Genomic DNA, 26,061 nt, shown 5'->3' on the forward strand with positions numbered 1-26,061 from the left:
CCGTATACGCCAGCTGGCCATCGATGACCCAGGGGGGAGGGATGGTTCTAGAAACGGAAGACAGGACTGTAAGACAAGGGCTTAATCCTGGACACATGAAAAGTAGGGTGAACATGGAATGTACGGGGCAACAGCAGACGGACGAATGACTCTAGAAATGGGGAAAGGACCAATGGAACGGGGGGAAAGTTTATGGGATTCTACCCGGAGGGGTAGGTCCGATAGCGAGGAGCCAGAGTCCGGTGGCGGTCTGCTTGTCAACGATACCTGGAGGTTGTCTTGAGAAGAGCCGCCCGAGCCATTTTCCAGGGACGCCGACAGCGACGGACGAACATCTGGGCTGAAGGTATGTTGACCTCCACTTCTTGCGCAGGGAAGAGCGGGGGCTGATATTCCATGGAGCATTCGAAGGGGGATAGTCCAGTAGCCAAGCAGAGGAGTGTGTTCCTGGCATATTCGACCCAGACCAGTTGCTGACTCCAGGTGGTGGGGTTACTGGCAACAAGACACCGGAGTACAGTCTCCATATCTTGATTAGCTCGCTCCAACTGGCCATCGGACTGGGGATGAAACCCGGAGGACAGGCTGGCCGACGACCCGATAAGGGGGCAGAATGCCTTCCAGAATCGGGATGAAAACTTGGGATCCCGATACGAGACAATGTCAACCGGGAGTCCATGGATTCGGAAGACGTGCTGCACCATGAGCTGGGCCGTCTCCTTGATGGAAGGTAATTTAGGAAGAGGGATGAAATGGGCGGCCTTGGAGAACCTGTCAACCACCATCAGGATGGTGGTGTTGCCATCTGACGGAGGAAGCCCGGTGACAAAATCCAGGGAAATATGAGACCAGGGGCAATGAGGAACAGGAAGTGGCTAAAGGAGACCAGACGGAGTTTGCCGCAGAGTCTTGCTTTGGGCACACACCATGCATGAGGCGACGAAGCCAGAGACATCAGGAGCCATGGTGGGCCACCAGAAGCACTGTCGGAGGAAAGCCAGGGTACGACGAGCACCAGGATGACAGGTAAGCCTGAAGGAGTGGGTCCATTCCAGAACTTGGGACCGGATCAGGAACGAACATTCGGTTAGCCGGGCCTCCCCCAGGGTCCGGCTGGGAACGTTGTGCTTTGCGAACCAGAGCCTCAATACCCCAGACAACGACCAAACATGAGGCAGGGAGAATGGTCTCTGATTCCACGGGTGCGGCAGCAGAACTGTACAGGCGGGAAAGGGCATCGGGCTTCACATTTTTGGACCCTGAGCGGTAGGAGATGGTGAAATTAAACCTAACAGATCCCACCGGGCCTGCCTTGAGTTAAGGCACTTGGCTGTGCGGAGATATTCCAAATTCTTGTGGTCGGTCCAAACCTAAATTGGATGTTCCGCCCCTTCCAGCCAATGGCTCCACTCCTCCAGGGCCATCTTTACTGCTAGGAGTTCCTGGTTGCCAACATCATAGTTCCTCTCCGCCGAGTTGAGATGATGGGACATAAAGGCACATGGATGAAGCTTTTGGTCCTGGACGGATCACTGGGAAAGAACGGCCCTTACTCCCACTTCGGAAGCGACAACCTCCACCACAAACTGACGGGTCAGATCCAGATGGATGAGGATGGGGGCAGTGGTGAATCGTTGCTTCAAATCCACAAAAGCCTTGTTTGCTATTGGGGACCATGTGAACGGTACCTTGGGAGAGTTGAGTGCAGAGAGGGGAGCCGCCAGGTTGCTGTAGACCCAAATGAAATGGCGGTAAAAATGAGCAAACCCCAGAAACCGCTGTAGCTGTACCCTGGATGTGGGTTGGGGCCAATCCGTCACCGTTCCCTTTTTCCGGATCCATCTGAACATTCCCTTCAGAGATGATGTATCCCAGAAAAGTGATTGTGGAGCAGTGGAACTTGCACTTCTCCGCTTTAACAAACAACTGGTTCTCCAGAAGGAACTGAAGAAATTGTCGTACATAAAGAATGTGTTCCTGGGCAGAACGGGAGAACACCAGGATGTCATCGAGGTACATAAAAACAAACCGATTCAAAATGTCCCGGAGAACATCGTTATCCAGAGCCTGGAAGACAGCAGGAGCGTTAGTGAGTCCAAACAGCATGACCAGGTACTCATAGTGTCCACTTGCTGTATTGAAAGCAGTCTTCCAATCGTCTCCTTCGCGTATCCGAACAAGGTGGTAGGCATTCCGGAGGTCCAGTTTAGAAAAGATGGTTGCCCCCTGGAAAGGTTTGAAAGCCGAGGAGAGGAGTGGTAGCGGGAACCGGTTCCTGACCATGATGTATTGATTACCGGGGTCTCCATGACATGGACGCAGGGTCTACTCCTTTCCCACAAAGAGTGAACCCTGCACCGGCAGGAGAGGCAGATGGGCGAATGCTTCCAGCCGCCTGAGAGTTATCAATATACTCCTCCATAGCCTTGGTCTCAGGGCCAGACAGGGAATAAATCTGGCATGCAGGCGGTGTGGAGCCCGGGAGGAGGTCAATTGCACAATCGTAAGGACGATGTGGAGGAAGGGAGGTAGCACGAGCCTTACTGAAAACCTCCCGGATGTCATGATACTCTGTGGGAACGGCAGAGAGATCCGAGGCCAAACTTAACCCAGCAGGCAGACGTTTATGGGAAGGGTGCGCCGCCTTTAGGCAGTGTGAGTGACAGAACGGGCTCCAACCCAGGGTTGAACCTGTGGTCCAGTCAATATTGGGATTGTGCTTCTGGAGCCAAGAAAATCCCAAAACTATAGGGATGTTAGGAGAGTCAATGACAAGCAGCTGTATTGACTCACTGTGGTTACCAGATGTCCGCAGAGTCATGGGAACAGTGCTTTGTTGACTCTTCCAATGGAACGGCCATCCAGTGCTCTGGCATCCATGAGAACGGAAAGGGGTTGAGTGGGAATACCTAGTTCTGATATCAAGGTAGCGTTCATGAAACTCTCATCAGCCCAGAGTCAATGAGCACTCGAAAGGACTTTGACTGGTCTCCACACAGCAGAATAACAGCAAAAGGGGTACGGCTAATTGGAATTAGGGAATTCCCAGTCTGACTCACCAGAGTACTTGTACCTACTAATGATCTAGGTCTCCTCACTGGACAGGTAGCAATGAAATCCTATGTGAACGTTCCCTAGGCGATAATCTAGCTCTTCCCAGTTGCATAGGTTCTGGTGTATCTGACTCACCCGTTGTCGATGATTCTCGAGGGAACTCGGATGGTTTCGGATCCTCTCGGAAAAACAGCCTTTGGGGACTTCTGGATTCCTTCGAAGGTGAGCGAGCCATTGCGGATGAACGAGTGTGCCCAAGACCAGAACTCCTCTCACTCCTGCGTTCCCTTAGGCATCCATCAATTCTAATGGTGAGGGTGATTGTCACGCCCTGGCCATAGAGAGGGTTTTATTCTCTATTTTGGTTAGGACAGGGTGTGACTAGGGTGGGCATTCTATGTCCTTTTTCTATGTTTTCTATTTCTTTGTTTTGGCCTGGTATGGCTCTCAATCAGGAACAGCTGTACATCGTTGTTGCTGATTGGGAGCCATACTTAGATAGCCTGTTTTCCTTTGGGTTTTGTGGGTGGTTTATTTCTGTTTAGTATTACTTACCTGACAGAACTGTTTGGCTGTCATCTTTTGTTTCTTTGTTTCTGTGTTAACAGTACAATAAAATACATGATGAGCACTAACCACACTGCGCCTTGGTCTACTCTCTGCGAAGGCCGTTACAGCGATGAGGGAGTCGATGTCCACCGGTAGTTCCTGAGCAGCTAGCTCATCTTTTACCACCTCAGATAATCAGTGAAGAAAAGTATCGAAAAGAGACTCCGGATTTCAGGCACTCTCGGCGGCCAATGTGCGAAAATCAACCGCGTAGTCTGCTACACTATGGGAGTTTTGACGTAATTCAAGAAGTTTCCTGGCCGCCTCTCTCCTGGATTACGGAGAATTGAATACCTTCCTCACTTCTGCCATGAAATCCTCCAGATGACAACAAATGGCGGATTGTTGCTCCCAAACTGCCGTAGCCCAGGAGAGCACCCTTCCCGACATTAGCGTAATAACACGCTATCTTAGATCGGTCTGAAGGAAACGAAGATGGCTGTAGCTCAAAAATAAGAGATCACTGAGAAAGAAAACCCCTGCAGGTACCAGGATCCCCAGAATATTGCTCCTGAGGTGGTAAGCGGGGAGCCGGGGTAGGCTGTACAAGCTCACCACTAATAGGGAAAATAATTACTGGGTGGTTGGGGTTTCTCAGAGGTAGGAGGCAGCCTCTGAGCTAATTCCCTGATTTGCTCCATAATCTCTTTAAACCCTTGGTTTTGGTGTTAAATCAAGGAACGGAGCCCTTCCAGAAGGTCCTGTAACAGCTCCTCATGTCTCCCAATTGTGGCTCCCTGCAGGGAGACAGCGTGGTGGAGCTGGTCCAAGTCTGCTGGGTCTGTCATGGCCAGTTCGTGCTATAAGGGCGCAAGGCGAGACCCAGATGCCGACACAGGAGGAAGATGGTTAGAGTCTTTGTAGTTTATTTCTAATCCAAAAGGAGAAGGCAAGAGAATGGTCATGGACAGGCAAAAGGTCAAAACCATTCTGAGTCCAAGGGGTAAAGAGTGGCAGACAGGCTCGATGTCAGGGCAAACAGAAGGGGTAGGCAGGCGGGTACGGAGTCCAGAAAAAACAGGCAAGGGTCAAAGCCGTGAAGACTGGAAAAAGAGGATAGAAAAGAGGAGCACGGGAAAACACGCTCTTTGACTTGAAAACATATAAGACGAACTGGCACAGAGAGACAGGAAACACTGGGATAAATACACTGGGGAAAATAAGCGATACCTGGAGGAGGTGGAGACAATCACAAGAACAGCTGAAACAGATCAGGGCATGACAATGTCATATCATGTAAACAATCACAAATTATTACAATAGCAATGCTCACGCTATATGGCACATTTCTTCCTACATTAACCTCCTGAGTGGCTCTATGCACTATAATGAACCTTGTCACAGCTCTTTGGAGCGTCGAGAGAACCTGAGGACATCATTCAGATCAGAAACTGACCCAGGGTATATCAAGTCTCCAGTGGTGTAAAGTAATTAAGTGAAATACTTTAAAGTACTACTTACTGTAAGTAGTTGTTTTGGGTATCTGTACTTTACTATTACTTTTCTATTTTTGACAACTTTTATTTCACTACATTCCTAAAGAAAATGTTGTACTTTTTACTCCATACATTTTCCCTGACAACCGAAAGTACTCGTTACATTTTGAATGCTTAGCAGGACAGGAAAATAGTCTAATTCATGCACTTATCAAGAGAACACGTGGTCATCCCTACTGCCTATGGTCTGGCGGACTCACTAAACACCAATGTATCTTTTGTAAGTAATGTGTGAGTGTTGGCTATCCCCCTGGCTATCCATACATTTTCAAAACAAGAAAATGGTGCCGTCTGCTTTGCTTAATATAAGGAATTTGAAATGATTTATACTTTTACTTCTACTTTTGATACTTAAGTATATTTTAGCAGTTACATTTACTTTTTATACTTAAGTATATTTAAAACCAAATACTTTTAGACTTTTACTCAAGTAGTATTTTACTGAGTGACTTTCACTTTTACTTGAGTAACTTTCTGTGAAGGTATCTTTACTTTTACTCAAGTATGATAATTGGGTACTTTTTCCACCACTGCAAGTCTCCAATAGGTTACGTTGGGGTGTGGAAGGAAAGCCTACTCAGCCATTTCAATTAAGTACTGTACCACACATTTCTCCAGTAGTGTGTCTTACACAGAACCCAAATCGGCTGTGCACAAGTGCCGTCGTGCATAAATGTATTTTGTCCCCCCACACCAAACGCGATCACGTCACGCAGGTTAAAATATCAAAACAAACTCTGAACCAATTACATTAATTTGGGGAAAGGTCAAACAGCATTAAACCTTTATGGCAAGGTAGCTAGCTTGCACTTGCTAACTCATTTGTCCTATTTAGCTAGCTAATTTGTCCTGGGATATAAACATTGAGTTGTTATTTTACCTGAAATGCACAAGGTCCTCAACTCCGACAATTAATCCACACATTAAACGGTCAAACGAATCGTTTCTAGTCATCTCTCTTCCTTCCAGGCTTTTTCTTCTCTTGACTTTGCAATTGGCAACTTTCATAAATTAAGTGCATTACCGCCACCGACCTCGTTCGTCTTTCAGTCACCCACGTGGGTATACCTGCTTCTATAAATCAATGATGAGATGGGAGAGGCAGGACTTGCAGCGCGATCTGCGTCAGAAATAGAACTGACTTCTATTTTAGCCCTTGGCAATGCAGACGCTCGTTGGTGCGCGAGCAGTGTGGGTGCAATAATTGAATAATATAGATTTCTAAATGTATTTTTGCAAGCTGTGTAGTCAGCCTGTTAGGCCCTGCAGATAGCAGTATAGGTGGAGTAGAGGTTATGAAAGAGTCTGTCTGGGTCGAGAACGTATACAAAAACCTTCCTGCAACCACCATGGTGCTATTGTGATGGCTAAGGGAATTACAGGTTACATCCCAAATGGCACCCTATTCCTTTTATAGTGCACTACTTTTGAGCAGTGGTCTGGTTAAAAGTAGTGCACTATATAGGGAACATGGTGCCATTTGGAAAGAAGCACAGTGTCTGAGGTGGATTCAGAACATCTCTGCCTGGTGGCATCAGACAGAACAGGACTGACTAGTCAGGACTGGTTCAGGATTGTCACAGTCATCTTAGCATGGGAATAATTGAAACCCCCTTAAAGAGTTACCCTCTCAAGCATTATGCTGCACAACTTTCCTCTTCCAGTTGTAGTTGACCTGGTTTGATTTGACTCACATTTGTGCTCTGTCCATAGGTTAATGGCGGAAATGAAGGAAATGAATAATGGGATCATTTATTAAGCTGTGCCTGTTCACTAACCACACACCTAAACACAGATCTGGGCCTGTATTTATAAAGCTTCTCAGAGTAGGAGTGCCGATCCAGGATCAGGTCCCTCCTGTCTGTCTCAAAACCAACCCTAGATCAGCACTCTGGTATGCTTTATGAATATGGGCCCAAATCTGGATCAAATAGTAATGTGCCCGTTGATTCTGGAGGTCCTCTGTATCGACTGCCTGTCCACTCAGTGGGTGGTGACTTGCTCCTCATTAGTACCAGTGATGTCTGTTTACCCAGCCAGACATTCCTTCTTGCTGAGGCAGCTGGCAGAGATGCTTATTTTTTTCTCCAAATGTAACAAACCCGTCTCCCCAGACCTCGCCCAGTGATTTGGATTTGTTATCGCCATTTAATCAGGACATTCAAAGAAACTGCTTTTCTACTTCCTGTCAGCCCCCCAGATACAACAAACTATCCAGGAAGCATTTTATACATCAATCAAAGACATCATTGAATTAACTTGTTCTCACTGTTGAATGGAAACGTCCACTTGTGACTGTGTTGGGAAGGGCTGACCAACAGACCTTGTGCTTACTGGAAATCAGCCCTACTACTTGAATACTGTAGGCACAACGTCAAATCGGTTGACAAACCCTTAAAATGTCAGCTGCTAATGTAACCGATGTGAAATGGCTAGTTAGTTAGCGGTGGTGCGCGCTAATAGCATTTCAATCAGTGACGTCACTCGCTCTGAGACTTGAAGTAGGGTTTCCCCTTGCGTTGCAAGGGCCGCGGCTTTTGTGGCGCGATGGGTAACGATGCTTCGCGGGGTGTCAGTTGTTGATGTGTGCAAGGGTCCCTGGTTTGAGCCCAGGTTGGGGCGAAGAGAGGGACGGAACCTACACAGTTACACAAATTTTCAGATTTACACCACATAAACACAGCCATTTTCACTGGACTATCTGTTGCTATCTATTGCTGTCAAGTCATTATTTCCCTGGCTTAGCCTTGCAATAACCAAGTGGTGAGACACATAGCCCTCTATATTTAAATGTTTCAGGTACACTCCGATAGGTGTCTGCGTCACATACAGTATCTTCTATTGACATTATCTTCTATTGTTTGTCCTCATGTGTCTGTTTTTCAGCTTAAAGTATTCTGTAGCCACTTGATGATTATGATGACTGACCGTGTTAGAATAATTTAAAAAAGGCTTAATCATGCTCTCTCTCTATCCTTGTCTGCAGGTATGTTTTGATGTCAGAGAGGAAGCCAGTCCCGTCATCGCCACCTCACCCACTCTTAAGATAACCTTTGGGCCAACTGGGGGCCCAAAGCTGGTTAGGAGACACCGCAATTGTGATGAACTGAGAGAATATTAGAGTAGCACTGTAATTCATTAATCATATGCTGTCTGCCGCTGTTCTTACCTCTTTCCCTTTCTGTCTTCTACACCTCTCTCCCCACCTCGTCTTTCTTCCTCGTTTTATAATGCACACCATATGTGCATTGAAGTACAGATTGAACTTGTATTTATAATATTACAATTATCATAATTATAATGCATTTATTATGTATTTATAACACCTGGAAAATGAACTTCTTTCAATAAAGCGTTTCACATTCTCCACTAGTTGAAATTAAGTATCTCATTGAAGTACTATCCTGTGTCCTCAGATTAATGCAGGGAGTTAGATATGCATAGTTTTTTTCTGTATATATGAATTACAAATCAATCATGTTCCAGGTCTATTGCATAGTTACAATGTGTAATCATTGATGTCCCAGGGGCAGGAGTGGTAAACATTGTTCAAGTGTACAGTATAATTGTAATACATACATGCAGACACAGCATCATTCAAATAATGGAGTTTGATATGACTGAAAAAGAATGTCTCATAGATTCATACCTGAACCGCACCTTTATTTGCCAGGGAAGAGTACATGATTAGTGAATATATTCAATGTACAGGCTACAATGTGGGAATCTCATGCATGGTAATAACTACAGTACACTCCGTGCACAATTATTAGGCAAGTGAGTATTCTAATCTTATCATTGTTTCTATTCACATTTTCGAACACCAAACCATATAAACTTGAATGCTTATTGGATTTAATTTTCAGGTGATATGTATTTGTGTAATGAGGGAGGGTGTGGCGAAATTGAATAACACCTTATTTCAAGGTGTGCATAATTATTAGGCAGCCTCATTACCTCAGGTAAAATGGGCCAAAAAAGAAATTTAACTGACACTGAAAAGCCAAAAATTTAAAATGCCTTTCAGACGGATGCAACACTCTTTAAATAGCTAAACTATTGAGGTGTGACCACCGGACAGTCAAGCGTTTTGTTGCGAATAGTCAACTGGGGTGCAAAATACGCATGGGGAAGAAAAGGCGTAAATTAACTGCAAAAGACTTGAGAAGAATTAAACATCAAACTACCAGGAACCCATTATCCTCCAGTGCCACCGTATTCCAGAACTGCAACCTACCTGGAGTGTTCAGAAGTACAAGGTGTCAAGTGCTCAGAGACATGGCCAAGGTCAAGAAGACTGAAACAAGACCACCAAGTTGAAGCGTCAAGATTGGGCAAAGAAATACCTGAAGACAGATTTTTCAAAGGTTTTATGGACAGATGAAAGGAAAGTGTGTCACAGAAATCTTTGTCGTCAGACGATATAGCGAAATCATCGTCGGAGAACGTGGACCAATACGCAGAGGAGTTAGTGCTCATCATCTTAATTTATTAAATGAATATGAACACGGAGGGAAAAACAAGAAAACGAAATAAGACTAGTGACCGTTTTACAGGCATAATAAACGCAGTGCAAAATACAACTACCCACAACCTACCAAACAAACACACACCTACTTATAGGACTCCCAATCAGAGGCAACTAGAAACACCTGCCTCCAATTGAGAGTCCAGCACCCAAAACTACACATAGAAAAACAAACCTAGAACCTATACCAAAACTAACACACCCCACTACACCACACACAAAACCCCATAATACAAAACAAATATACCTCTGTCACTTCCTGACCAAATATAATACAAATAATACCTAAATATTGGTCAGGACGTGACAAAGTGATTCTTGATGGACCAAATGGATGGGCCCGTGGCTGGATCAGTAATGGACATTTTGAGTCAGGTGCCAGCAAGGTGAAGGAGGGGTACTGGTATGGGCTGCTATCATTGAGGATGAGGTAGTTGGACCTTTTCGGGTTGAAGATGGACTGAAACTCAACTCCCAAACCTACTGCCAGTTTCTGGAAGATTCTTTCATCAACCAGTGGTACAGGAAGAAGTCCTCAGCATTCTAGAAGGCCATGATCTTTATGCAGGACAATGCTCCATCACATGCATCCAAGTACTCCACTGCTTGGCTAGCCAGCAAGGGCCTCAAAGATGCCTGAAAAATGACCTGGCCCCCTTCCTCACCTGACTTAAATCCTATTGAGAACTTGTGGGCCCTTCTCAAACGTGAGATTTACAGTGATGGAAGACAATACACCTTTTTGAACAGCATTTGGGATGCTGTGGTTGCTGCTTCAGTGAAAATTGATCATGAACAGATCAAGAAACTGACAGACTCCATGGATGGAAGGCTCATGGCAGTTATTGAAAATAAGGGTGGCTATATTGGTCACTGAATATTTTTGAAAGGCCAAAAATGTTATATAATTGTAATTTTGTCTTACTTATCTGTTACACTTACTCAAAAAATTGAGAATAAACAAGTGAGTTGAGAGAAATTATTTTTGTAATTTAGTTGCCTAATAATTCTGCACACTTATAGTTGCCTATGTCACGTCCTGACCAGTAATAGGGGTTATTTGTATTGTAGTTTGGTCAGGACGTGGCAGAGGATATTTGTTTTATGTGGTTCGGGGTGGTGGTTTGCTTAGTAGGGTGTTTGATTTATTATTTCCGGGTTTTGGGTTATGTTCTATGTTTTTGTATTTCTATGTTCTTTCTAGTTTAGTATTTCTAAGTTAGGTAATTGGGTGTTGGACTCTCAATTGGAGGCACGTGTTTGTAGTTGCCTTTGATTGAGAGTCCTATATATAGGTATGTGTTTTGTTTGTGTTTTGTGGGAGATTGTTCTGTGTATAGCCTTGTGCCTTACTAGACTGTTATTTGTCGTTGTGTCTTTTTGGTGTACGTGTTTATTTTGGTTTTTCCTTCTTTGTCCTATTAATAAAGAAGATGAGTACACATTTCCCCGCTGCGTCTTGGTCCGCTTTATCCGATGACAATCGTTACAGAATCTCCCACCAACTAAGGACCAAGCAGCGGGGTAAGGAGCAACGGAACAATTATGGACTATCAGGGGAATTGGACATGGGAGGAAATTTTGGACGGGGCTGGACCATGGCATCAGGCTGGGGATTGCCGTCTCCCACCGGAGGAGATTGAAGCAGCCAAGGCAGAGCGGCGCAGGTATGAAGCCCTATACGCGCCGATAAAGCCGGAGAGGCACACTCAATAATTTTTTTGGGGGGGGGGCACACGTGTAGTTTGGCTGGGCTAGGCAGTAGACCTAAGCCAGCTCCCCGTGCTTTTTATGGGAAACATATGGAGTGGAGGGCGCCAAGGTATGCGGAAGTGCGCACGATCTCGCCCATACGCACGCACAGTCCAGTGCGAGTGATCCCAGCCCCTCGCACGTGCCGTGCTAGAGTGGGCATCCAGCCTGGTAGGAGGATGCCTGCGCAGTGCATCTGGTCACCGGTACGCCTCCTAGGTCCAGGCTACCCTACGCCCGCTCTACGCACGGAAACCATCAGGCCCCTGCACAGCCCAGTCTGCCCTGTACCATCACTCCGCTCGTACAGGGCTACTAGTTCCATCCAGCCAGGACGGGTTGTGCAGGAGGTGCGATCGAGATCGCCTGTGCGCCTCCACGGCCCGGTATATCCACAGCCAGCATCACGCACCAGGCCTCCAGTGTGTCAACCCAGTCCAACTCAGCCTGTTCCCGCTCCCCGCACTAGCCCTGAGGTGCGTGTCCCCAAACTGGCACTTCCAGTACCAGCACCACGCATCAGGCTTCCAGTGCGTAATCCCAGTCCAACTCAGCCCATTCCTGCTCTCCGCACTAGCCCTGAGGTGCGTGTCCCCAAACTGGCACTTCCAGTACCAGTACCACACAACAGGCTTCCAGTGCGTCAGTCCAGTCCAGAGTATCCGGCGACAGTGTCCAGTCCAGAGTATCCGGCGACAGTGTCCAGTCCAGAGTATCCGGCGACAGTGTCCAGTCCAGAGTATCCGGCGACAGTGTCCAGTCCAGAGTATCCGGCGACAGTGTCCAGTCCAGAGTATCCGGCGACAGTGTCCAGTCCAGAGCATCCGGCGACAGTGTCCAGTCCAGAGCATCCGGCGACAGTGTCCAGTCCAGAGCATCCGGCGACAGTGTCCAGTCCAGAGCATCCGGCGACAGTGTCCAGTCCAGAGCATCCGGCGACAGTGTCCAGTCCAGAGCATCCGGCGACAGTGTCCAGTCCAGAGCATCCGGCGACAGTGTCCAGTCCAGAGCATCCGGCGACAGTGTCCAGTCCAGAGCATCCGGCGACAGTGTCGCGTCCAGAGTAACCGGTAAGAGTGTCTAGCCCGGAACCGAGTGAGACGGCCTACAGTTCGGAGCCGAGTGAGACGGCCCACTGTTCGGAGCCGAGTGAGACGGCCCACAGTTCGGAGAGGAGTGAATGGGTCTACAGTCCGGACCCGAGCAAGCCGGCCTACAGTCCGGAGCTAGAGTCGGCCTACAGTCCGGAGCTAGAGTCGGCCTACAGTCCGGAGCCCCCAGAGACGCTCTGCAGCCCTGAGTATTCTGCAGCGGTGGACAGGTTGGGTGGGGGTAGTAGACCGGAACCTGAGCAACCTCCAGTATAGGTGGGTTGGGGAGGGGGGGTGTTGCACGACTGCCGTCGGTGACGGCAGCCACCCTCCCTTCCCTCCCTTTAGTTTAGGGGGATTTTTTTTGTGTTGGGGGTATTTGTTTATTTATGTGAGGTGCATCCGGGGTCTGCACCTTTGGGGGGGGGGGTACTGTCACGTCCTGACCAGTAATAGGGGTTATTTGTATTGTAGTTTGGTCAGGAGGTGGCAGAGGGTATTTGTTTTATGTGGTTCGGGGTGGTGGTTTGCTTAGTAGGGTGTTTGATTTATTATTTCCGGGTTTTGGGGTATGTTCTATGTTTTTGTATTTCTATGTTCTTTCTAGTTTAGTATTTCTAAATTAGGTAATTGGGTGTTGGACTCTCAATTGGAGGCAGGTGTTTGTAGTTGCCTTTGATTGAGAGTCCTATATATAGGTTTGTGTTTTGTGGGAGATTGTTCTGTGTATAGCCTTGTGCCTTACCAGACTGTTATTCGTCGTTGTGTTTATTTTGGTTTTTCCTTCTTTGTCCTATTAATAAAGAAGATGAGTGCACATTTCCCCGCTGCGTCTTGGTCCGCTTTATCCGACGACAATCGTTACAGCCTAATTATTGTGCACACTTATATATTTCCCTGAGAAAGACAACTCACTTTTCCTTTGTTAAACATTCAGGTTTGAGGTTCAATAACATTTTGGATTGACTGAAAGCATTGTGTTTGTTCAACAATAAAATTAATCCCAAGGAATACAATTTGCCTAATAATTGTGCACGCAGTGTATATGTATATAGGACTTGCATCCTTGGCACAATGAAGTTATTACAGTTGAAGTCAGAAGATTACACACACCTTAGCCAAATACATTTAAACTCAGTTTTTACAATTCCTGACATTTAATCCTAGTAAAAATTCCCTGTCTTAGATCAGTTAGGATCACCACTTTATTTTAAGAATGTGAAATGTCATATCAGAGAGAATGACTTATTTCAGCTTTTATTTCTTTCATCACATTCCCAGTGGGTCAGAAGTTTACATACACTCAATTCGTATTTGGTAGCATTGCCTTTAAATTGTTTAATTTGGGTCAAACGTTTCGGGTAGCTTTCCACAAGCTTCCCACAATAAGTTGGGTGAATTTTGGCCCATTCCTCCTGACAGAGCTGGTGTAACTAAGTCAGGTTTGTAGGACTCCTTGCTCGCACACGCTTTTTCAGTTCTGCCTACACATTTTCTATGGGATTGAGGTCAGGGCTTTGTGATGGCCCCTCCAATACCTTGACTTTGTTGTCCTTAAGACATTTTGCCACAACTTTGGAAGTATGCTTGGGGTCATTGTCCATTTGGAAGACCCATTTGCAATCAAGCTTTAACTTCCTGACCGATGTCTTGAGATGTTGCTTCAATATATCCACATAATTTTCCATCCTCATGATGCCATCTATTTTGTGAAGTGCAGCAGTCCCCCTTGCAGCAAAGCACCCCCAGAACATGATGCTGCCACCCCCGTGCTTCACGGTTGGGATGGTGTTCTTCGGCTTGCAAGCCTCCCCCTTTTTCCTCCAAACCTAACGATGGTCATTATTACCAAACAGTTCTATTTTTGTTTCATCAGAACAGTGGACATTTCTCCAAAAAGTACGATCTTTGTCCCCATGTGCAGTTGCAAACCATAGTCTGGCTTTTTTATGGCGGTTTTGGAGCAGTGGCTTCTTCCTTGCTGAGCGACCTTTCAGGTTATGTCGATATAGGACTCGTTTTACTGTGGATATTGTCACGTTCTGACCAGTATGAGGGTTATTTTGTTAGTGTAGGCTGGTCAGGACGTGGCAGAGGGTATTTGGTTTATGTGGTTCGGGGTGTGTGTATTATGTAGAGGGTAGTTGATTTATGTATTCCGTGGTTTTTTGGTCACTGCTCTATGTTAGTCTATTTCTATGTTCTTTCTAGTTAGTCTGTTTCTATGTTTATTTAATTGGGGTGTGGACTCTCAATTGAAGGCAGGTGTTGTCTAGTTTGAGAGTCCTATATATTAGGGTGTGTTTGTAAATTGTGGGAGGTTGTTTCTTGAATTGCTGTCTGTGCCTTCAAGTCTGTATTCGCCGTCCATCGGTTTGTTTCGTTTAGTGTTTTTCTCATTAAAGTTAATTATGAGCACTCAACCCGCTGCGCCTTGGTCCTCCATTCCAGACGACAACTGTTACAGATATAGATACTTTTGTGCCTGTTTTCTCCAGCATCTTCACAAGATCCTTTGCTGTTGTTCTGGGATTGATTTGCACTTTTCGCACCAAAGTACGTTCATCTCCAGGAGACAGAATTCTTCTACTTCCTGAGCGGTATGACGGCTGCATGTTCCCATGGTGTCTATACTTGCGTACTATTGTTTGTACAGATGAATGTGATACCTTCAGGCATTTGGAAGTTGCTCCCAAGGATGAACCAGACTTGTGGAGGTCCACACATTTTTTTTTCTGTGGTCTTGGTTGATTTCTTTTCATTTTCCCAGTTTGAAGGTAGGCCTTGAAATACATCCACAGGTACACCTCCAAATGACTCAAATTATGTCAATTAGCCTATCAGAAGCTTCTAAATCCATGACATATTTTTCTGGAATTTTCCAAGCTGTTTAATGGCACAGTCAACTTAGTGTATTTAAACTTCTGACCTACTGGAATGGTGATACAGTGAATTATAAGTGAAATAATCTGTCTGTAAACAATTGTAGGAAAGATTACTTGTGTCATGCACAAAGTAGATGTCCTATCCGACTTGCCAAAACTATAGTTTGTTAACAAGAAATGTGTGGAGTGTTTGAAAAACGAGTTTTAATGACTCCAACCTAAGTGTATGTAGCTAACACAATCACTTCAAACTGGAGCTGGAAAGACTGCAAACTAGCTGCATTTAATTTCGTTTTACCTTTTTTCAATTTACATTTATTTGTATATATCCATAAAAATTATGCCAGCTGATTCATGATTTCAAAAGGCAGAGAAAGGCTGCCTGCCTGTCTGTCTCCTCCCGACACTTTCATTACTATTGGCAGCTGTGTAATAGTAATAAACTAATTTGAATATTGAAACAATATTGCAAATGTTGGAGAGACAGATGGCAAGATTTATACAAATCTCCGCTGTTGAAAACTAAATGTTAGTATAAAAGACGTGAGATAATATCTAGACGCTTTTTATAGTGGAGATCAAGTTTATAAATTGCTTGGCTGGGCTGATGAGACTGCACAGTCAGATGGAACCGAGTAAATAGGCATTTTAACGTCATAGATTTAGAGGGTGGTAACTTGTGGAATAGACACCAGTTTTAGCCAATCAGCATTCAGGATTAGGCCCACCCATTGTATAATGTCTTCTGTTATATTCTATTGTCTTCTATTGTCTTCTATTGACTTCTATTGACTTCTATTGACTTCCATTGTCTTCTATTGTCTTCTATTGTGCACTAACCAGCTCTAGTCAGCTTCTCCCATAGGACTATGCACCCATGACTCACAATGACACAAACAATAACGTAATTTCATAAATCTAAATATTAATACAAATATCATAATCTGCTGTTTGGTTCTCACAAGTATAATTTTAGCACAGGCGTTTAACTCGATTCTCCTCATTATGCCACAGGAGAAGATAGCCTGACCAGCCCATGCAGAGAGAGAGAGAGCTGGCATGGCCAGTCCAGGTCAGAGGTGGCTGCATCCTGCAGTGTGATCACAAAGAACAAAGGAGCTCTGATTGATGGGTAACCTAGGCTCTGTGATTACATCTAATTTCCTTAATGTCCCAGCAAGGATGCACAGTGCAAACTTTCCTGTTTCCACCAGAGATGAGGTATGTTGAATTTCAAAGTGGATTCTAAATAACATCCATCCAATTCCCTAGCGAAGCCCTGACAGGACAGCCAGGTCAAGTGTACATTTTTAAGTCTGTAATCCCTGTGTCACCACAGTCTCCAGGTGGTCAAACCTTCAATGGAGAGCATCAAGTGGCGGAAGCTTGTGTCACTCTCCAGTCTTTATTCCATGTAATCAAACATTCTGTCAATTCCCTACTTTTTGTGGGCGATGCTTAGCCTGCCCTACAGTATGTATTGAGTGCCATTAATGTTGTCACGGGTGTCGTAGGGTGTAGACCAAAACGCAGTGGGAAAATATATACTCATCTCCTTTTTATTTAGTGAAGAAGGAAAACACACAACATATACAAAAAAACAAACGAACTGGACAGTCTCGTCAGGCACACAGCTAAACAAGAAACAATCTCACACAAAAACCCATGAAAAACAAACTCCTAATTATAGGACCGTCAATCAGAGGCAACAATAACCAGCTGCCTCCAATTGAAGGTCCAAACCCAATTAACTAAACATAGAAATACAAAAGACTAGATACAACATAGAAATATACTAACATAGAACAATGACTAACAAACCCCGGACTAATAAATCAAATACCCCTCTACCTAAACACATACACAAAACACACCCTGAACCACATAAAATAAACACCCCCTGCCACGTCCTGACCAAACTACAATAAAAAATAACCCCTATACTGGTCAGGACGTGACAAATGTTTGCATTCAGACACGTATGATACAGTCTCATTCTTTGACATTGAAATTCTTTCCTATTTTGGCATTGATATTGTATTCCAATACCATTGTGTGGTATTTATTTGGCAAGCATAATGAATGGGTGTTTCTGTCATCTCAACACCCTTTCAATAGATACAACTAACTTTATATACAGTACAGTGCATCATGTCACATGTCAGTATTCCCTCCCTCTGTTCAGATAAGACAATGATTATCTGTCTCCTGATATAACTTACACCAGGTTGATGCACCGTGAGATGCTCTGACCAAAATAGATTGGAAAGGTTACTGTATTGAATTGAAAGTTGGGAACAGAAAGTTGAGGTAGGGACTGAGATGATCCATAGATATGTGGTCATGCTGCATTTGTTCACATATAGTCAGGCCTTTATTCGGAAGCGGCAATTCATTATAATCAGGCAAGCCTGTACGCCTACACAACCACAGTTTCCGACGTCTCCGGGAGCACCGAGGGGGGTGGACCCCGGCTCTGTCCAATTTCCCTGATTTAGTGGTTCCGTCATAGGCCCTGCACTCTGTTCAATAGTACTAAAAGCCTCATCCACACTAATGGGGTTCCTCCGTGACGCAAAAGAAGACTCTTGGGCAGGATGCTTTACGATACCTTACCCAATAATGTAAAGTAAGGGGAACAAGATGATGCCCAGAGACCAACAGCTCTGTAATTGGGTCTGAGAAATTGGGCCGACTATTGTCAGCCACACCATCGATTCCCTGAAAAGAGCCGGTCACTGAGGAGTCAGTAGTGTGCTGTATGGGGAAGGGGATGGGAATTGATTATGGAATATGAAGTATTAACTATGTCATTGTTCCAAAAATACCACAGGACTAATGTCCAAGCATTTCACAGAGCTAGTTTAAACTGCCAACATCTTTGAATTTATTTTGTCTAAAATGTTACACATGTCATCCATTTTTGGATGTAGAAAAGTCCTAAGCGTGCTGTATATTCTGATAATCTGGTCATTATGGCAATCAAAATTAAACAGCCTGACCAACTTAACAATTATGTTTCAATATCATCAATTAAAATATTATAAGTTGCTATCATATAACCCAAACATGTATATTTTACATGAATATAACAACACATGATTGTGGCCTGATAATTCTGTAGTACAGCGTTTCCCATCTCCTGTCCTTGAGTACCCCAACAGTACATATTTTTGTTGTGGCCCAGGACAAGCACACCTGATTCTACTTGTCAACTAATCATCAAGCCCTTGACAAGTTGAATCGGGTGTTTTTGTCCGGGGCTACAACAAAAATGTGTGCTGTTGGGTAACTGGAGGACCGGAGTTGGGAAAACAAAGCACGGTGTAGTACACAAATAAAATTCTCAAGAGTTGGAGAGCTGCAGTGTGTCTGTTTGTACAGTAGGTGGCTCTGCCAGCAAGTCCAATGAGGATGTATTATTCTCTTGATTCCTGAAAAACATAAAGCGATGGAACATTGTTGGGACCTTTAAAATATTTAGAACTATTTTAGGATGATTGCAGTATCTGCCAGTCTGATTTGGCCCTGTCCTCAATGCAAGTTGTGATATCAAATGGTGCAAATGACTAGCAGATTTTTGTGAATGGAGCATTTTGTGACAGAACAATGACGCAATTTGTGTTCTATTGTCTTTACTGGTTTGTCGTAACCGCTGGACGGTAGCTGATTGGCTAGTGGATGGGGCTGAACAATCTGATTGGATAAAATTAGATCATTAAACAACTACTTAGTCAGTACAGAAACCCAAGTGGTAGATATATAAGACAGGGCATTGTAGCAGGGTGCAACAGATTCACAAGTTAGTCTAAACTTGAAGTACCTCAACTCATTCCATTGTTCGTCCACGAAAACAACCAATCACAGTAAGTAGAGTATTTAAACCAATTTTCTGTGTACATGATGCATTGGGCTAGCATGGATGGGATGTTATTTCTGTGGCTATTAGATATTGTGCTAATTCTTCAGAATGTTCCAGTGATGATAGCGTAAACTTTGCCTAGGCCGTTGACTCTGTGTGAGATGCTGTTGAGAAATGCAGTTCAGATGGCTTTTCAAGGGTAGATGAGGTGATTGTGAGAGGGTGGCTGGGTTTAGACTACAGCTCATTCCACTAATGCATGAGCTCCTGTGGGAGCCACTGGCTGGCTGGTTGGCTGGGGCTCCAACTCATAATCTAGATAGTATCACTAATGCCTTCCTCCTCAATGTCTGGTACTGCATCTCCAAGCCCAGCTCTTCTTTTCAGTTAGAGGGGAGCACTGAGACTAGATGGCTCACTCTGATAGCAGGGAACAAGGGACTTTGGTAGGACTGTCTCATCGCAGAAGGGAAGAGAATGCATTGGGACAGGGAGAGTGAGATGGGGAGCTTCTTCACTCCCAGTAGAACAGTGAGAAACTGAAATGAGATGGATGGAGCTTACATGTGATAAGTCATGTGTAGGGACATACGAAGATGTTTGTTTTGATCGGGATGAAATGCTTGTCCTATTCTGCTTTGAGAGGAATGTGAATGTTTTTAAAGCCAAGTTTCTGTGGTTGTGGATGTAATGTGTTTTACCGCAGGGACCATGGTTATGATGAAGCTCTCTGCCCTCCTCATTGCCTATTTCCTGGTCATTTGTCAGATGTACAGCTCACATGCAGCTCCAACCAGGTGAGGATCAAAGCACATTATATACACTGCAATGTCCAGTCACTGAAATGTATGTATAGACTACAGGGATGTTAATTTATAGCAATCCCAAAAGGAAACGCCATAGATCCATTGGGATACTTCCATCTTTCTAATAGTAATTGCTGTTATTTCATATATCTTGGCAGCCACATAAATCTTATGTATGCTAATTTAGATTATTTTGTTTTCAGATAACATGATGTGATTACAGAAATCCATACATTACGTTATATTAAATGCCCTCTTCTCAGTAAAATGATCCAATTGGATTACGATATTGTAATCTAATCAATCCTGTGACTCATAAAGCCATTCTATGTATAACTTCCTAATCACTTCTATCCATTTGGAAACAATCCAACTTAATCCCACAGCAATAGGCTAAAATGATTGCTATTGCATGTAGAATATTTCCAAATGGTTGTGGAATGCATGGGTGTTCAATATTCCGGATAGAGTGACCCTGGTCACCGTTCTTACTACAATATTGATTTTGTCATAAAGCTTTAAGTTGGCTACCTGTCAGCTTTCTAAAAGGAAGACTTTTAGCAGATTGTTTTGAGTTTGGCTCGTATCCCTTAAAGCATGAGGAAATGGCTTTTAGCTGGAGCAAACTCACATAAACTACGTCATACTATTTTCACCAAGTGCTGGTGCAGTTCCAGTCTGATCAACCTAATCGCCTATGTGTTTTCAGAACTGGTTTAGAGTCCATGGCAGACCAAGTCACGCTAACTGACTATGAAGCCCGAAGGCTACTCAACGCCATCGTCAAGGAGTTTGTTCAAATGACTTCAGAGGAACTGGAGCAACAAGCCAATGAAGGAAATAGGTAGGTACAGCTCTCCTCATCTCCACAACTTGTTTTAACAAAATTCATTTTCATTTTCTCTAGGTTTACTTGGTGTATACTATATGGATCACACATGTTCCTATTATTCAAGAAAACATATAACCCCAAATGTCTTATTAATATGTGGCCAGTCCTTTGCTGCCTCCTATAGCAGTCAGAGCTATGGGTATTTACTAAAGACACAGAGGTATGGACATCGCCCAAAAATCAACAGGGAAATCTATAGTTAAAACATATGTGATTATCTATGCATGGGTTTTTAGAACACTTCATTTTAATGTATTCATTATTTAAGCATTGTTTATGAGAAAGCCTGTTGCGGAATGCTAAATGATAAATAACCCTAAAGAATGGAAGAAAGCATGGGAATTAGTGCAAGAGGAATGGGATGCATGACAGCAGTTTGTTATAATTTAACTACGATGCTATAAACAGGATTGCCGCATGAGCCTAAGTAACTGAGGTCATTATAGCTATAGACTATTTTCAATTGCCTGTGTTGGACTTGATAGCATGACTTTAAACTGTTATTTTTTATATAAATGCAAGTAAAAATTGACTTTGAAATGCATGACGTTGGAATACAGTGTTATTACTGTAGCATGTGGATAACAGCAGGATGCATCTGCATGCCATGGTTACTATGAGCCTGTTTCTGCATGTTTGTCTCTCTCTCTAACAGCCTGGATAGACCCATGTCCAAGCGTTGCTCCAACCTGAGCACCTGTGTGCTGGGCAAACTGTCCCAAGAGCTGCATAAATTGCAGACGTACCCCCGCACCAACACGGGAAGTGGCACGCCTGGCAAGAAACGCAGCTTGCCTGAGAGCAACCGCTATGCAAGCTATGGAGACTCATATGATGGAATCTGAGCGGTCCTCCCCTCCATCAGCCCTAGTTAACCTGATCCCTCTGTTCCAGCCTAGCCTGATGATTGCTGATGCATGTGGATCTTGCTTGCTTGACCGACTGCAGAGAAACCTTGATGTCCCGCAATGTCCCTGCTCTCTTTTTCTTTTGTTAAAATCCCCTTTTTTGACAGAGAATAAAATATATAAGTACAAAGCAGAGTCCAATCCTTTAGATTTAGAAAGTGAATAAGGATTTAGTTACACTTCCATATCTTAAGGTGTATGATATCCCTTTACTATACAGATCATTCACAATATATACAAAGTGTTAATCAGAACAAAAATCTTAATCAATGCTTCTTTCAACCGTGACTAGGGTTCTTGTTTAATAAACATATTTTTTTATACCAGAACATATTTTCCATCTTAATTATTCAAGTGAAACAAAGCCTTTTAACATCTTTAATAGTTCACAACAGTTTGAACAATATTGGTGAAGCCCCAGTGTATTTGCTATGTAAACGTAAATTCACAGTACATTTGAGGTAAGTTGAATAACTAATTTGAGCTGAATCTCATTGTTTAGATCTCTGAATGTCTTTATTTTCAATTTGATGATATATATTATACATTTTCTCCAGAAAACAGTAATTTATTACCTTTGTACTTTTTATTGTAATTCATTCATTTTGTATCTTTGTAATAAATCCTGAATTTAGGAGAGGTATGTATGACCTGTCCTTTCTTTTCCTAAAAGCAGTGTTACAGCACAGAAGCGTGCGTGCAATACTGCCACATGTGTCACCCACCGCCTGGCTGACTTCCTGAACAGATCAGGAGGAATGGGCAACACTAACTTTGTCCCCACCAACGTGGGCGCCAAGGCGTTTGGACGACGGAGAGACAGCCCCATGACAGCACCTATGTGAATGTGTCAACAGGCCTCAGGGATATGGTATGACAACATTCTACACTCCTCTCTCTTCCCACTGCTATGCCTCGGACTGTCAACCTCTGTCTGTCTCTACTGTATCTCTAATGCTCTTTCCCCAGCCTCTGTCTTTCCACATCTATTCTACTTCAGTACTCTTCAGACAGTCTCTTTGTAACTTTGCCGGCCTTCAAATTTGGTCTATTTCTTATGGATGAATACAAGTTGGGAGTTAGAGTTCAGTAGAAAGGAGGAGAACCAGTCATTTCCTTCCATTTTCTCTCCCTGCAGAGTATGAGCCCTTTAGTGAGACAACAATACATCCTGTCCTGAACCAACTACAGACATCTGGAAATGACAACTCTTCACTGTTTTAAAAAAACAGCCTTCAAACTACAGGACTGATTTCCTGCATACCTCTTGCATACTCTGTGTTACCAATATTCATTTGCTCTATAACCATGAGGAGATACAACAACCTAGAAAACATTACAACAAAAAATAAAGAACAAACTTCTGTTATGTCTATTTTCACCAGATCATTACCCTGTACAAGCCAGTTGGTTCTGTCCCGTTTTGGCTTAGAGCACATGTACAGTTTGATCCTGAGTCCCCACCCCTCTTCTCTCCTGTGTCAGCAGCACACTGCAGGGGGGCGGAGACTACATCAAGCTCCGCCCCCACAAGCTTCCCTGACCATGGCTGTGTCTTGTGCCTTGATGTAAACCACTTCTTCACATTTCATTAATTGTACAGTATGTTTAAAGAGTGAAAGGAAAACGATTGAATAATCTAAATATTGTAACAATTGTGAATCTAAGCAAGATTAAAATGTATTTTAGATACATATGGGTCGGTGTACTTGTTTTATTCTGCAATGATCTATCTAAGCCCTTAGATCACAATATCTACTAAGCTAACATATGGAATTGTTTTAAGATGGTCTTAAAATGGATAATTTAGCCACTTGATTTTGAATTTTAGGAGCCTGTAGTTATAAAAAAATATATACATAAAAACATTATTTGATGAAACATTGAATTTAGTCTTTAATGACATAGGCCATAGAAACACATTGAAGACCACGTTTGTATACGGCAAAACAGACAGTCAAATAATAAGGAATACGGTTTTGAAGTGACTGTTCTATATCTGGCAATCTGGTCATGTTATTAGTGGCACATTTAGCTGTTTTTACAGCCCGGTATTGGGTTACCTTCAGACTACTCCCCTGAAGCTTGTGTGTGTCTTACAGCAGAACAACCGACACCTCCGGTATTGGGTTACCTTCAGACTACTCCCCTGAAGCTTGTGTGTGTCTTACAGTAGAACAACCGACACCTCCGGTATTGGGTTACCTTCAGACTACTCCCCTGAAGCTTGTGTGTCTTACAGCAGAACAACCGACACCTTCGTGTTTCGTTTGTAGCTCTGACTGTTCGGTCTGGACAGTCAGTTTTGTGAGAAGACCTCTTCGAAATGAGGACATTTGCGAGAGAGAGTTCAGCTTGTGGATGTCGTAGAGCCAAACAGTCGATGCTGGCTATGAACCCTGTCATGTGTGTCTTTCGATGGTGGTGACTTATTAGTTTGTAGCTCAGATGTTCAGGTTTTACATACAATTTCGTGATGATTTTCTTGTCCGGATCCTCTCATGTGTAGAAAAAGATTGCTTTCATAAGCCCCATGTTATGGAATAGGCATAACCTTTATATCAGCGGAAAGGGGGGATTGAGCTACAACCACTACAAGACATCTCTAGCATAAACACACTTTCCCTTAGATATTCAATATTCAAATGATGTCACCTTGTGATGCATGGATGCATCAATCAACTATTTTAATCGTAAAGAGCAGACAGAGCTGATGGTACACGACATTTAACATTTCCAACATGAGCAGTTTATTATGGTACATGACACTTAACATTACCAACTTGATCAGTTTATTATGGTACATGACACTTAACATTTCCAACATGAGCAGTTTATTATGCTACATGACACTTAACATTACCAACATGAGCAGTTTATTATGGTACATGACACTTAACATTACCAACTTGATCAGTTTATTATGGTACATGACACTTAACATTTCCAACATGAGCAGTTTATTATGGTACATGACACTTAACATTACCAACATGAGCAGTTTATTATGCTACATGACACTTAACATTTCCAACATGAGCAGTTTATTATGGTACATGACACTTAACATTACCAACATGAGCAGTTTATTATGCTACATGACACTTAACATTACCAACATGAGCAGTTTATTATGGTACATGACACTTAACATTACCAACTTGAGCAGTTTATTATGCTACATGACACTTAACATTACCAACATGAGCAGTTTATTATGCTACATGACACTTAACATTACCAACATGAGCAGTTTATTATGCTACATGACACTTAACATTTCCAACATGAGCAGTTTATTATGGTACATGACACTTAATGTTACCAACATGAGCAGTTTATTATGCTACATGACACTTAACATTACCAACATGAGCAGTTTATTATGCTACATGACACTTAATTAACATCTCCTTCATTTCCAATGTATCATGCTGTATATGCTCAGATCATCAACATAGCCTTGATCACAATGCAGTGTTCCACATTACATCCCAAATATTATTTAATTGAATTTGACCTAATGGTTACAGAACAAACATCACGCATTTATCCAAATTTAAGAAATGGTATATAGTGTTTATACACTGATCTTTCCATGACAAAAGCAAAAGGCTAATTTACATACCACAACCAAATCCAGGATTATGTTGATATTGCTTACTCATTCTTACTCCCTAAACACAACACGAGTACCAACGATACAGAGAACGTAGTCTAAACCAAACGTTCTAGTTGTATTCTCCATTGAACTTATAAAGACATCCTTTTTTTCATATTTCATACTGATGTCACCAATAACATGTTAAAAGGTTTCAGATCAATAATGACTTTAATAATGGCACACATAGGTACATATGTTTCAGTAACATTGGCCTCTATGTGGGATCTTGCACTAGTCTATGAGTTAGGTATACTGATCTAGAGTATTTTCAGTGTATATGTATAGCCAGGTCCATGCCCAGCCCTGCCAATGTGATTTAGACAGCATCTCCATTAGCTTTGCATTCCCCCATTTAATCAAATGCCCGCATGATCTCTCCAAGATACTACACCCTACACAGCTAAATCACATGTCACAGAGCCACACATCGCCCACTGGGATAACTATTCTGTTATATTTACATTTAACCATGAATAAAGAATAAAGATATTTTCATAGCACTGTTATTTTATTG

The 26,061-nt window shown here is 43.3% G+C and overlaps 1 protein-coding gene across 4 annotated transcripts; it reads left to right on the top strand.

The window, feature by feature from the left end:
• Positions 1 to 19,166: 19,166 nt before the first annotated feature.
• LOC115167090 (calcitonin-1) lies at positions 19,167 to 23,579 on the top strand. 4 transcript variants are annotated; one of them, XM_029721176.1, is made up of 4 exons: positions 19,167 to 19,281; positions 19,984 to 20,074; positions 20,793 to 20,927; positions 21,631 to 22,209. In XM_029721176.1, exons 2-4 carry the CDS (start codon positions 19,989 to 19,991, stop codon positions 21,818 to 21,820), a joined length of 411 nt encoding a protein of 136 aa, XP_029577036.1. In that variant the 5' UTR covers positions 19,167 to 19,281; positions 19,984 to 19,988; the 3' UTR covers positions 21,821 to 22,209. The 4 variants fall into 4 exon arrangements, with proteins under 4 accessions (XP_029577036.1, XP_029577035.1, XP_029577037.1 ...); XM_029721175.1 differs by lacking the exons at positions 19,167 to 19,281; positions 21,631 to 22,209 and adding exons at positions 22,557 to 22,754; positions 23,022 to 23,579 and having other exon boundaries at positions 19,631 to 20,074; XM_029721177.1 differs by lacking the exons at positions 19,167 to 19,281; positions 21,631 to 22,209 and adding exons at positions 22,560 to 22,754; positions 23,022 to 23,579 and having other exon boundaries at positions 19,631 to 20,074.
• The last annotated feature ends 2,482 nt before the right edge of the window (positions 23,580 to 26,061 follow it).

This window comes from Salmo trutta, chromosome 29 (assembly GCF_901001165.1).
Source record: "Salmo trutta chromosome 29, fSalTru1.1, whole genome shotgun sequence".
NCBI classification, from domain to species: domain Eukaryota; kingdom Metazoa; phylum Chordata; class Actinopteri; order Salmoniformes; family Salmonidae; genus Salmo; species Salmo trutta.

Coding starts and splice junctions, on each gene's coding strand:
- LOC115167090 (XM_029721174.1), top strand. CDS start 19,968: ATGTGTTTTACCGCAGGGACCATGGTTATGATGAAGCTCTCTGCCCTC. Junction 20,075..20,792: donor TCACATGCAGCTCCAACCAG/GTGAGGATCAAA, acceptor ATGTGTTTTCAG/AACTGGTTTAGAGTCCATGG. Junction 20,928..21,630: donor CAAGCCAATGAAGGAAATAG/GTAGGTACAGCT, acceptor TCTCTCTAACAG/CCTGGATAGACCCATGTCCA.